Raw genomic sequence first — 12,568 nt, 5'->3', positions numbered from 1 at the left:
TGCCTTTAGACCATAAGGTTGTTGGTTACAATCCCTATATAGTGCCATCCATGAGATGTTCACCACATATAGCTTGTCTTTTGTATGAGAAGTTGAAAATGATCGTAAATTTTCAGAGACACCAGACGGGTCTCTTGCGATTCCAAACAGTATGTATAAATATATGATTGAACAGAATGATTGATTGAAGTCATTTGATGTATCTTTGTGTTCGGTGGCTGAGGCCATAAAAAGGAATATGTTTGTTTGCCCTAATCCTACCTACCAAGAAAGCTGCCTACTCAAAATATTTGATAAAGTTTTTTTTTAATCAGATAGGCATGAAGACTAAAAACATCTGACACTTCAATTTACCTTTGCCGTATAAAAAAGAAAATGCCTACCTACCTACCTACCCACTGTGTCTACCTCTGGGTAGGGTTTGGGCAAACCAAAATATTTTTAATTAAGTGTGTGGCCTGACCATTCAAGTTATTTCCAATGTCAAGGAACATTATAATATCCGGAGGAAAAACATTATGGCACTACGAACCCAGTTACTAGGCAATGTTGACCTAAGCCAAGATTGGCTATTTGTTCAGCCCTCTTAAGTTTTGATACAATGTTTCATATATTTTGCTGTCTAAAATTTTAATTCCTACATCCATGATGAAAGTTGTACTTGAAAGACATTCTCTAATAGTCTCATACAACTTCCATGCTTAGTCTAATCAAATCCATGTATATTCTGGTTTTTTTCCCCAGCATACTCAATATATTATGAGAAATGGTGTCAATATATTGACGAATATGATCAAGAACGTCTTTTATTTTCTCAGCATGCTCAATATATTTTATCAGAAATGGTGTCAATATATTGACGAATATTAGCCACGAACGTCTGTCTTTTGGGAAATTGACTGAACCTTTAATTGTCAAATCACAGAGGAATTTCCTTGTCAAAGTCCACAAATAATTCCCTATTCCCAATACACCAATAACTCCTTATCATTAATTGATCTTAGTCTGACAGTCTAAACGCATTGGAAGACACTGTCAATTTGATATGCAAATGAGCTGTCATGTCATATTGAAAATTACTAGTCTATTCTTTATGTAGCTAACACAAATTATGCAAATTTATTCATACTGTCGGTGTTAGGGCTGTAGGGTAGAATAAATCGAAAATTGTAATTTACATGTTAAACAAATATTAGGCTTAACATCGGGCGTTACAAATGTTACACTATTATACACCAAGTAGGAATTTAAAATGTTGGAATGTATGGCTGCAGGAGAAGAAAAAGAGCAAACAAAGTGATGATCTATTTATAGTACAAATTTTAAAAATAATGTTTGTCTCGATTTATTTTGTCTGAGGTCAAATGAAACTGTCATCGTAGGTTTATTGTTGAAGATAAATCGTGTAGGAGTATGGTATAAAAAGAAGGGGAGGGGGAAACGAAAAATATATAATACAGTGGAGATCATTTCTAACCTCTCATCAAATCTGTCAGAATCTGTCAGGAGAACTGTTATAGGACAGTATGTAGAACTGTCATCCTGACACCTTTTAGACAGTTCTAGCTAGAACAGTTCTAACCTAGAACTGATTTCTCTAACTGCAGTGACGTCATTTAGAACTGTTCTACAATCCTGACAGTTCTACGGTTAGAACTGATTTAGTCAGTTCTGCTGCATGACAGTTCTACGGTTAGAACTGATTTGGTCAGTTCTGCTGACAGTTCTACGACTAGAACTGATTTGGACAGTTCTACCTAGAACAGTTTTAGACAGTTCTACCCTAGAACTGATCCTGACAGTTCTACCTAGAACTGATTTGGTCAGTTCTACCTAGAACTTATTCTGACAGTTCTACTTAGAACAGTTCTAGGGTAGAACTGTTCTAGGTAGAACTGTTCTAGGACAGTTTAGAACAGTTCTATGACAGATTATTCTGACAGTTCTAATGAGAGGTTAGAAGTGATCTCCACTGTAGTTCGATCTGTATTTTTTGGATATAAATAATGTTTTCAATTTGTTTCTTTGTAGGTATATATGGCAGACAGAGGAAGAATACTGTCAACATTATTTAGTAAGTCTAGTTTGTAAATTATAAATACAGATTGTGTGAGACGTATAAGAATTGAAATATGTTTTTTTGCAAATTTGCTGGGAACAATGAACTCGGTCACTAAGATGCTTTATAATGGTTATATTTCAGAATCTATATTCTAAAACATATAGACGTGCTTGCAATGTCTGAATGCATGAGCTATAAGTTGACTACTTTTTAAAACGCTTAACATGAGGTTGTGGATGGGGTTTGCAGAATGTAGAGAATAATGGGCTATAAAAGTAAAGTATACAGAAAAATCTGCCCCAAAATTGAATAGATAGGAGCGGAGTACTAAAATATACAGAAAAGAGAAGAATAGGCAAAAATATAAAAATATAGAAAATTGCCGTGAAAATTTAATAAAGATATAGAAATGGAGACCCTGACATCAGTGGCGGATCCAAGGAAAGAGGGGGGTGGTTCCGGGGGTTGGGACTCCCTTTTTTAAAAAATAGTTGGATCCGCCCCTGCACATCCATATCCTCTAACATGCAAATAGCAACATTTTAATATTAGAAATATCAATAATGTCAAGCTAACAAAAATAAACGCAAAATTGTATCATCAGACTATTTTAAATCAGCATGTCATTTGGTTAATTGTGTCGTTGGATTGCTGTCTTGTTGACGAGTACACTGTTTCTTTCTTTACTCATAGATATATACATCTATGGTCTAAACAGGGACTTTCTATACTAAAAATATAGTATATTAGTATAGAAAGTCTCTGGTCTAAACAGTTAAAAAAAACTTCCAACTCAAATAAAGAAACTACTACGACGACTCCTAGTCACAAACTAAGGTAGATAATCGTAAAAACCTGTCTATACGATGGTGAACGTTTATTACCAAAGTTAAGTCATTACTTTTTGTTTGTACCCCTCAGAGTCGAACAATTCAACATTAAATTATTTGAAAGGGAAGTCAAAAATAAATAAAACAATTATAAAACTGACGTGAACCTTCAGCGGAAACAATTTTATTCTAGTTTAATGAAAACAATATATCATTTTTATTAATATTTGACAAGCAGTTTATAACCCCAAGGTGTTCATCTACATAATTTTGTAATAAATCTACAAATTTAGTCATTGATCCATCTAAAAACCAAAGATATTTCTTCTTTAAGTTTTTGTGGTTTGTAAAGCCTTCAAACATGCGACATGTGGAATAAACTATATAGAAGAAAGACATCTGTAGTTTGATGGCTTAATGGTTTCATATGTAATTTTAATAATTCGGCTTATCTTGTACTTTCGCTTCGCTACTCCCTTCCAGTCTCCACATGCAACATCAACGTAATAAGTCTATTATGTTTATTTTTAGTTGCGGAGGTTGTTTTTTTTTTAAAGGAGGGTGGTGTTTTTACGTATGTGACAGTGAAATACATATTCGAATAAACAAGAAAAAAGGGGAATATCTCCTTTTTGTTATAACATTTTAATAATCTTCCTTATTTTCTATTGAAACGAAAACAAAAAGGAGACCTCCCTGTCCTTTATAAAATGATATAAATTTAAAAAAAAAGTATACAAATCATATTTTGGCTTTCAAATTCTGTACTAAATGTTTATGGGGGAAACAATGATAAAAATAACGTGTTGGTCCTCTATAAGTTTTCTAAAATAAAACGAACTGAAAATTAAACTGGTTTTTTTTTACCAAACTTGATGTGTAACTGTAACAGAGTGAAAAGAGCCGTAAGACAACATAACTTCTTGTATAAATAGAGTGATAATTAGTCCCATATTTACCGTTATTTGATTAACAGGCCTGCTTCATAAACATTATCACCATTAACACATCTGGTATTCCTCTTGAAAGAACAAAGAAAAAATATGGCATTCTTTAAAAAAATGGATCGATAAAAAAAAAACAAGCGTTGATGATGACACTTACATTTCGGTATGGTTATCGCACAAACAAATAAACAAAATGAAATAAAAGATGAAATGGAGCAGATATTAGATGCTTCAATGTACTGAGTCATTAGATGTATAAACAACTGCGTTAGTAACCTTGACTAGAATCATCAAAAGAGATAATTATTAATGATTAAATTCATGGAAAATTCGTGTTTGCAAAAAAAGAGATGCTTTTCACCATTTATTTTAATAGAAAAACTATAAATAGTGTTTAAATGTTTAGAATCGATACGTCCATAATTTACACCATGCCTCATGGCACAGATGGACAATGTATAGAAATTGGATACATCTCCAACCACAACGTTAAAGTGTAAACACAGCGAGGGACCTTGTCCATCATATTCAGACCATTGTCAGTTTGTGTATAGACTTGATGGTGACTAGTTATTCATAAAACTGACCGAGTCAAACGTTTAAAATGTTAGGTGCGATGGATTTTTAACGCATTAATTTAAAAAGCTGTTACTAAGGAATTAATAATTAAAAAAAACTATCAAATTTTGGAATGAAACAGCATAGTATTTTAGGACATATATAGTTCAATCAATTTAGAAAACTGACCGTGTGCGATGGATTTTTGAAAGCCGTTACTTAGGAACAGATAAAATAAAAAAACATCAAATTTTACATAGTATTTTTGGACATATACCTTTTATTCAATTTAGACATAGTGAATTATATATGTAAAGAGAATATGAATGTTCTTATATCTTACGAAATTCTACCAGTAATTTGGAGTTTTAAACATAACATAAGAGGTAAGATCGTGTTTTTACTACGATGACTGCTAACATGTGCATTATAGAGTTTTTCTATCACTTTTTCACATATTTCACATAACATTATTTCACCGTCACATAAATATTTTTTATTGCATCATCGAAATATTTAAAAATAAGTTTATTCAAGTCATTTGTTTCAAATCTTACTAATTAAAGGGCCTTAAATATTTGAACATTTTACCTGTCAGATTTTAACGTGTTTAGAATTGAAACCAGTGACAAAACTATTACAAAAATCTCTTCAAGGTAAATTTAAATTATACAGGTGTAACTCACAGGTACATCGTAGGAATGAATGAATTTTATCTTTGTCTTGTAAAAGCAGACGACATTACATTCTTCAGATGTCGTTGTCCGCCATTACTAAGTAAAAATATGTGTTTTTTTAACAGTATAATTGGCATTGGTGATACATTTTGTGCTTAGATTTTGTTCATGCGAACTGTATACAATGTTTATTATTAACACGTGTGTGATACACCACAGTTTTGGATTTATTTGGATTTTTAATGTCGTTTAATTTTCATAACAGGTATATAATTTTACTCTATTAGTTTCATTTGTTGTTGAATGTTCATAGATTTTGTATACAATCTGTAATTTTGATCAATCATGTCTATCTGCATTAGAACACACTCTTAATCTGAAGCATTTATTTGCATTTTCCTTTTTTTTTTCAATTTGTGTTTTGTCATACTTTGTGAGTAAAAATATACTTGAAAACTGACCGGAAGTACTTTAATATTCCCTCGGACTATAAACGGATTATTATTGACCGTGGAAATCATTGAAATGTTCATGGGCGTTGTTGAAAACAGTCCAGACAATTGCTTGAAAGTTTGCACATATACATGTATAATGGGCTTATGACTTCGTATGATTACGATTTGTAAATCCTTGAGCTTGCTGCAAAGAAAATGTCTTAATACAGCAGCATTTCTAAAAAAAAAATATGATCATGTTGAATAATGTCATAACTAGTAGGGTAGTATCATTCCAATTTTCTTTAGAATTGCTGAAATTAGTTATTTTGTTTACGAAATTTAAACGGGCGGAGGCTGCAAAACCTCTAAGTATTTATCTGTGTTACATGCTTCTGTTCTTAATTGTTACACTAATTGGTCAATATAATGTTCTCAGAGTATGCTTTTCCCAATCTTGTAGCATCCATTTTAATTTAAAAAAACATGAATTTTATTTCAAAATAATTTTGCATATTGCATTTTCAAATAGTAGTTCTACAGCATGTACATATACACGGGGATCTTGATGGGGGATTTACAGAATAGAGAATAATGGACCCTAAAGTACAGAATAGAGAAAATGGATCAAAAATAAAGATTTGAGAACAATGGGGTGCTTAAATATAAAGAGTAGAGAACAATGTGCCAAAAAAAAAATAATACTATAGATAAAATAATTCAGAAATTAAGACCATACCCCCTTGTCAGACCCTCATATACTTAACTATCAATCAATGTCCATTACATTTTATTATTATCATTACATTCTTAATACAATAAAATTCTTTCCTTTTATCAATATTCTATAAAATATGCATACATTTTACTACCTTTCCTATGTTGTCAGCGAAAATAAATTCAGCTTCAAGATATAAAATGTCCATTTCATCGAGAAATCGATTTTCTGGGGACAAATTTAGATTTATAAGTATTAATAAATTGTCCCGTGATATCTTGTACATGTCTTCTACGTAACCGGTGTCGATTTGCAATTAAATTACTTTTCCCTTACATCACTTCTGCATCGCTTTCGAGTATGAAAAGATAAAATGAAATTGATGAGATACACAATAGATGCACCCTACGGCTTATACGCTGTAAATTTCCCTATCATGTGAGGTTAATTCGTTTTAAAACACAACCCAGACGCTTTATGGTTGTCATTTAACTCATTTATTTTAACTTAAAACTAATTTTCTGTAAAACAACCTGATATCATCATTTAAAGAATAAACAATATAAAGACAAGAAAAAACCCTACCTGATTACATGTTGTACCTGTTGTGTCTACATATTTCAAAGGCATTTTGTACATTTAACAGTTTTTAAAGCTTTTAAGAACGTTGTTTTTTAAATTTTTATTTTTCTTCCTATATCAATGTATGTTTTCATTTCTAAATATTTGTAATGTGAAATTTTACCATTATTTTCGTCTTGTGGGATGCTTTAGGGGATATTTATCCCAGTTATTAAGGATTTAAAGTAACATGTTGCTACTCAACCTCTTTCCTAGAAAAGAAAGGATATTGGGTATCCATCAATGACACACAAAAAGTTTAGCCTATTTTAATCCTGGCTTTTACTTAAAGAATACATTCGTTGATGCAAAAATGAGTTCTTGTGGTGCTTTTTGTACGCTAGCCAAAAACTTGTTACTCTGCACTGAAAATTTTCTTTGTTCTTCAACTTTTTTGCACCTTGTTTCACATGTTCAAACGTGCATAATAATCTAATCAAGTAAACGAAAGGTCTGTTTTTTTTTAAATATTTATCCGCCACATTTGCGCTGTTCTTCGGGTGTTGTACCAATTAATTCTATTAAGTGAATTGTTCCCCTTTGTGTCTTGACTTATTTCTTGTACCGTTCGTCATCGCTGATTTCTCTAGTTAGTTTTCATGTGCAAGCATTCTAAACTGTGTTTCTTTCGAATTCGAAAGTATATTGGGACCACGGGGTTGACATCTGATGCCCTCTTATACTTAAAATAAATTATGGTCTATAGATAATTAAAATAAAGATTTATCAAGTCTTTGGTAATTTTTTCCATTCAAGGTTTGCTCAAATGCATTTTATATAACTAAAAACTGAGTTGCACAACAATGTCAAGCTCATGAATTTAGCAATGTGAGGAATATTTTTAATAATCTACGGTAAACAAAAAAATGTGTTTTTTTTTCAAATCGGAGCAACAATACATAAAAACATATTTTTAAACATGACTTTGGTATGAAATCCATAAAATTGCAATAATCAACTTATACTTTGTTATTAACTTTCTTTATTCCCAAGGTATTCAAAAATTATCATTACATTGCTTAAAACATAATATCAACAACGTTGTAAAAATCAATTTTAAAATTAAATGAATTGCACATCAATAAAACTTGCAGTATTGGAATTCACGATCGGAATGTGTTCCGAGGTGTGAAGTCTTATTGTACACAACCTGTCTGTGCATAATGTTGTGCACATCAATTTGAAATTAAATGTATTGCACTTCACTCAAACTTGCAGTATCGGAATGTCTTCTGAGGTGTGAAATCTTATTGTGCTCATTCTTCTTTGTGTGCATGTAATAAAATGTGAATTGCACAAAGCCAGTTCGTTTTCCTATTGATTTTATCAGTGAACCATGTGTGTGATACACAAGATGGTGGTTTGTTGTGATTCATTATTCAAATGTCAGGTTAGAAAAAAAAACTTTATTTAATTTTTGTGTGTATTGATTGAGTCTTATGTTTTAATTTGCAATTTGTCATTTTTTGCATAGATTCAAATATTGATTTGATATTTCAATTGTTTTCGCTTGAATTGATGCTTAGTAAACAATATGAATGAATGAATAATTTGAAGTTGGTCAACCATCCTCTGATTTTTGGTTTCTTATACGACTTTGATGAATTCCTTACTCCTAGACTGTTTAACGTCCAGTCAAATATATTACAGACATGTTTAGTATCAAATGTCAGCATAATATTTGATTTTTTTTTATCGGTCAGTGATACAAATTGACAAAAATATGATTTCTGTAGCATCTGTTCAGGTATCACGATATTAAAAACTTGAAATTGTTTATATTATAGAAGTTTTGGTAGAAATAAAAAGTAAAAAAAAAAAAAATAACTGACCATAACATTTCTTGATTTTGTTTAATCTTGTTTGGGGGTTAAAAAATTAATTACAGTGGAAGAAAAAACCTAATATAATACAAGATAGAAAGAACACTATTTCTTTGTGTTTATTATGGCTGTCAATCTTCTCAGTTTATCTGAACTAGACTAAGTCATCATTTTCATTAGTTAGGGTATTTTTTGGCATATCAAGGCATAACCTTGAACTTTTACTGGCCTTGTAACCAACTGAGATTGATATATAACAAACATATCAACAATGGATAGTTGGTTCCTGAAAGCAAATTGTGCAGTATAAGCTGTCATGAAGGAGTGAATTTATGAAATATGTGATTGGATATCAAAGCAAAACATCAAAACCACTTAAATATATGATTACTGCGGAATAACTTGTTTAATAGTTATACCTCTGACTGTTCAATGTATCTAACAAATAAGTAAACGAAAAAATAATGTACTATAGTTTATTAAATGATAAATTCTTTTTGGAATATTAAAATATAAACACAGTTTCCAGGAAAACATGTTCTGCAATTGGTATGACGAGCTCACAGCTTAAACATTTTATGTTGTTCTCTGTGCATACTAGTTAAGTTTGCTTGGTGTGTTTAAAGGTGAACCTTGAATCCTTTAAAGTTACTGCAAATATAGAAACAAACCGGTTAAACAGTCTCTTATTTGATACCCGTCCTATGATTTAGTTGGATAAAATAACTATCTCAAAAAGTAAAGTAAATATGAATTTATGGTCAATCTAGCAAACGAGCAACTTCATTGTTTTTATGTTGGTCACCTACCTTGCAACATACGGGAATTTGTGTCACTCTTGTTGTCAAGCCATACAGATAACGGACATGGAACCGGTCTGTAATAATTTAATTTAGAAAATATATTAATATGTTCTCTCTTTTCTTTCAGATTAACTACATTTAAACAACAACGATGTATTTTCTACATACAGCTGTACTCGTTCTTTTATTTTGTAATTTTAGTCAACAATCTAGCGTAGTTTCAACAAACCAACCATGTGTTGTAAAGGGACAATTTACCACTCATTTGCAATGGTATGGTTACTTACTTCAAAAAACTTTACATAAGGAAGCTAAAATAGAATACCAAATTACGTATCCCGAACGAGAATGCTGCGTGAATATGATGATTTACTATGACGACCAAATAAAAGAATTAAAAGAAACAATGAATTGTCAGCAGAGAAATGCTATTCTCCCGGAGCAAAACAATCAGGTTATATCATTATCAACACAAAATCAAACTAAAGGATGTGAAAGATACCGTCCGTCGGCATCAGCCGAACCGCTCATCGTGTGTACTGGAGAGCGCACGCTTCGTTCGAGTGGACCAAGAACATGGTACATCGCAATTAGCCGCTGCAACAGTGATTCGTCTAAACCATTAGACATGAGCTTTTATTTTAATGTTTCGAACTATTTTGGTGTATGCGAAGTTGACCCATTGTCAAATACGTATATTCCTGTTCGTGTGGAATCGGGAACAGATGTGAATGTTATTGTTGCCCTTGGGGTTATTTGTGGAATTTCTACTATAATTGCCATCGTGTTTGCAGTTTTGTTCTTTTTTGGTCGTCGCAGAAGAAAAGGTAAAAAGAAGGCGGGTTCCGTAACGTCTAGCCAGGCCACCATGACGCAGGATATATTTTACGTAAATCCGTCATTGTCAGAACGTGACCAGTCCGATTCACAATACAGTCATAGCCAATCCAGTGGTTCGGAAAATTATTATGAAGTAATTCCCGACAGAAGAAGCTATGAAAGCATTAATACACAGCTTGCACTGCACGGTCAAAGCTTACGGGGAATACATATTTCGCATGGTAGGGACAATAGACCTAATATACCACCATATATATTGGAGGATTACCCACCTCCACCATACCAACCACAACCCCTTCAAAATGGAATTCACCATCGTCAGTCTAGTGCGGGTGCTGTGTTACAGCCAGGACAAAATCCCGCTAACGCAGGCGCAGGGAGTACTCCACTTTTAAACGGTCACATGATTGCAAATGGACGTCCTGTACATATGAGTCCAGGATTGCACTACAATAGTTCAAATATAGTGGGACATAATAGATCTGAACAAACGCTTCAAAAGCAAATTCCTATCGGAAACCAGTCACTGCGTCTTTATTCTCAACAAAGAGTTGAACAAAATCAGGGACAAATTAGACCGCAGTCAAGTCAGGGTAATCAGACACTTCCTGCCGGAAATGTTAATCAAAATGTGCGCGCTCAGCATCAAATGAGTGACAATAGTCAGCAGACTAATCCGTCATTTAGTCAAGCTAATGGTAGTGTAAGCAATCCAAACTTTGTTCGTCAACAAATTCCAAATGGCGGACCGAAAATCTCAAATGGGGTTCCGAATGGACAAAATATTCAACTCCAAACATACAGTCAAAATCAAAACCAACAGACTCAGTCTATTCCTACGTCGAATGGTCGACAAAACATTCCAAATGGAAATGTCGCTAAGTTACTTCATGATGCTTATCGAATTCAGCAGTTTGAAACAACAGCTTGATTTTTATAAAACCAATGCATCTAGTGCTAACAGCAGTATTTATAATCGAAATTGTTAACTATAATATATGTTAAATTTAGATAAGTTTTGTGTTCGTGTAATTTTAAAGATTAGGAAAATTTATTTCTACCCTCGCATTTCAAAATAAATTTTAAGAAAGTACAATTATATTATAACTTGTCAACTTACATAGAATTTATGTCATATATGAGCATGGATGCGAGATGAGATTTTAAGTTAAAATATCAGGAGTTGTAAAACAATTGTTTGAGAACTAATACGTATACATGTATGGATTCAGAATTAAGGTTCTTGAGAGCAAAAAGAAAGAAGATACATAAAAATGGCCAGTCTTTTGACCTACTTTCAAAGAAGTATTTCCTTATTTTACTAGTATATAGAATATATCTATATGAAGGCTACCTAAAACTTTAAAGGGATGCAATCTATTTGTATATTAATAGAATGTAAATGTAGGTCGAAACGTTTTTAAGCATTACATGAATTATTAGTCAATTTGAATATTTCACAGTTTTACTGTGTTCGTCATTATCAATTGAAAATAACACAAATGATACTATATTTCTGTTCATACCCGTATGCCTGCCCTCATTTTAATTGTGTTTCGTTAGTTGACCACGTGGTGTACATGGTGTAGTACTTTTTGTGCTCCTGCCCTTTTACTCGCGAGATATTCAGTTATTCGAATGGTTTGAATGAGAATGATTGTCTTGTGAGAATGATAATTTGTTTTCCTATTATGTTATATTGAGTAATGTGAGAATGACTGTCAGTTTTCATATTTTGTTGTGTGAGTAGAATGAGTAAGACAGTCAGTTTTCGTGTTTTGTTATATGAGTAAAATGAGAAAGACTGTCAGTTTTTCTATATTGTTATATTGAGTAAAATGAGAATGAATGTCAGTTTTCACATTTTGTTGTGTGAGTAGAATGAGTAAGACTGTCAGTTTTCATATTTTGTTGTGTCAGTAGAATAAGCAAGATAGTCTGTTTTCATATTTTGTTATGTGAGTATGTTATACGATATTCATTAAATTTGTCATACATCTGAAAGTTTGTTTTGAAATTTATTTTGACTCATGAAAGAGTCAGTATTTTGCATTTTGGAGTAAAACCACTAATTCATGCCCTTTTCTTTCTTTCCATCTTATGTTAAACACATATCTCAACGACGTTATGTTATGGAAACGACACCCTTGCTGAACTGGTCCTTATAAAAGCATACATCCACCATTGGATAAAAGAGCAAAACGGTTGCTAGTAGTTTAAATATGGGGTTTTTCGGCATGAATTTAAACTGTGCG

General features: G+C 32.2%; 1 protein-coding gene across 7 annotated transcripts in view; it reads left to right on the top strand.

Moving 5' to 3' along the window:
* LOC127721937 (uncharacterized) overlaps nucleotides 1–12,317 on the top strand; it is a 57,521-nt gene extending 45,204 nt beyond the window's left edge. For 6 of the 7 annotated variants that reach the window (XM_052228783.1, XM_052228780.1, XM_052228779.1 and 3 more), the window contains exons 3-4: nucleotides 2,032–2,074; nucleotides 9,601–12,317. In XM_052228783.1, the coding sequence (XP_052084743.1) occupies nucleotides 9,625–11,244 (1,620 nt within the window). In that variant the 5' untranslated portion in view covers nucleotides 2,032–2,074; nucleotides 9,601–9,624 and the 3' untranslated portion in view covers nucleotides 11,245–12,317. Of the gene's footprint in view, nucleotides 1–2,031; nucleotides 2,075–5,079; nucleotides 5,340–9,600 lie in introns of those variants that run through there. The other variant, XM_052228784.1, reaches the window with a different exon arrangement.
* The last annotated feature ends 251 nt before the right edge of the window (nucleotides 12,318–12,568 follow it).

Source organism: Mytilus californianus, unplaced genomic scaffold (genome assembly GCF_021869535.1).
Source record: "Mytilus californianus isolate M0D057914Y unplaced genomic scaffold, xbMytCali1.0.p SCAF_12, whole genome shotgun sequence".
NCBI lineage: Eukaryota > Metazoa > Mollusca > Bivalvia > Mytilida > Mytilidae > Mytilus > Mytilus californianus.
The sequence above is the reverse complement of the archived record's forward strand: the minus strand, read 5'-3'. Positions and strand labels throughout refer to the sequence as shown.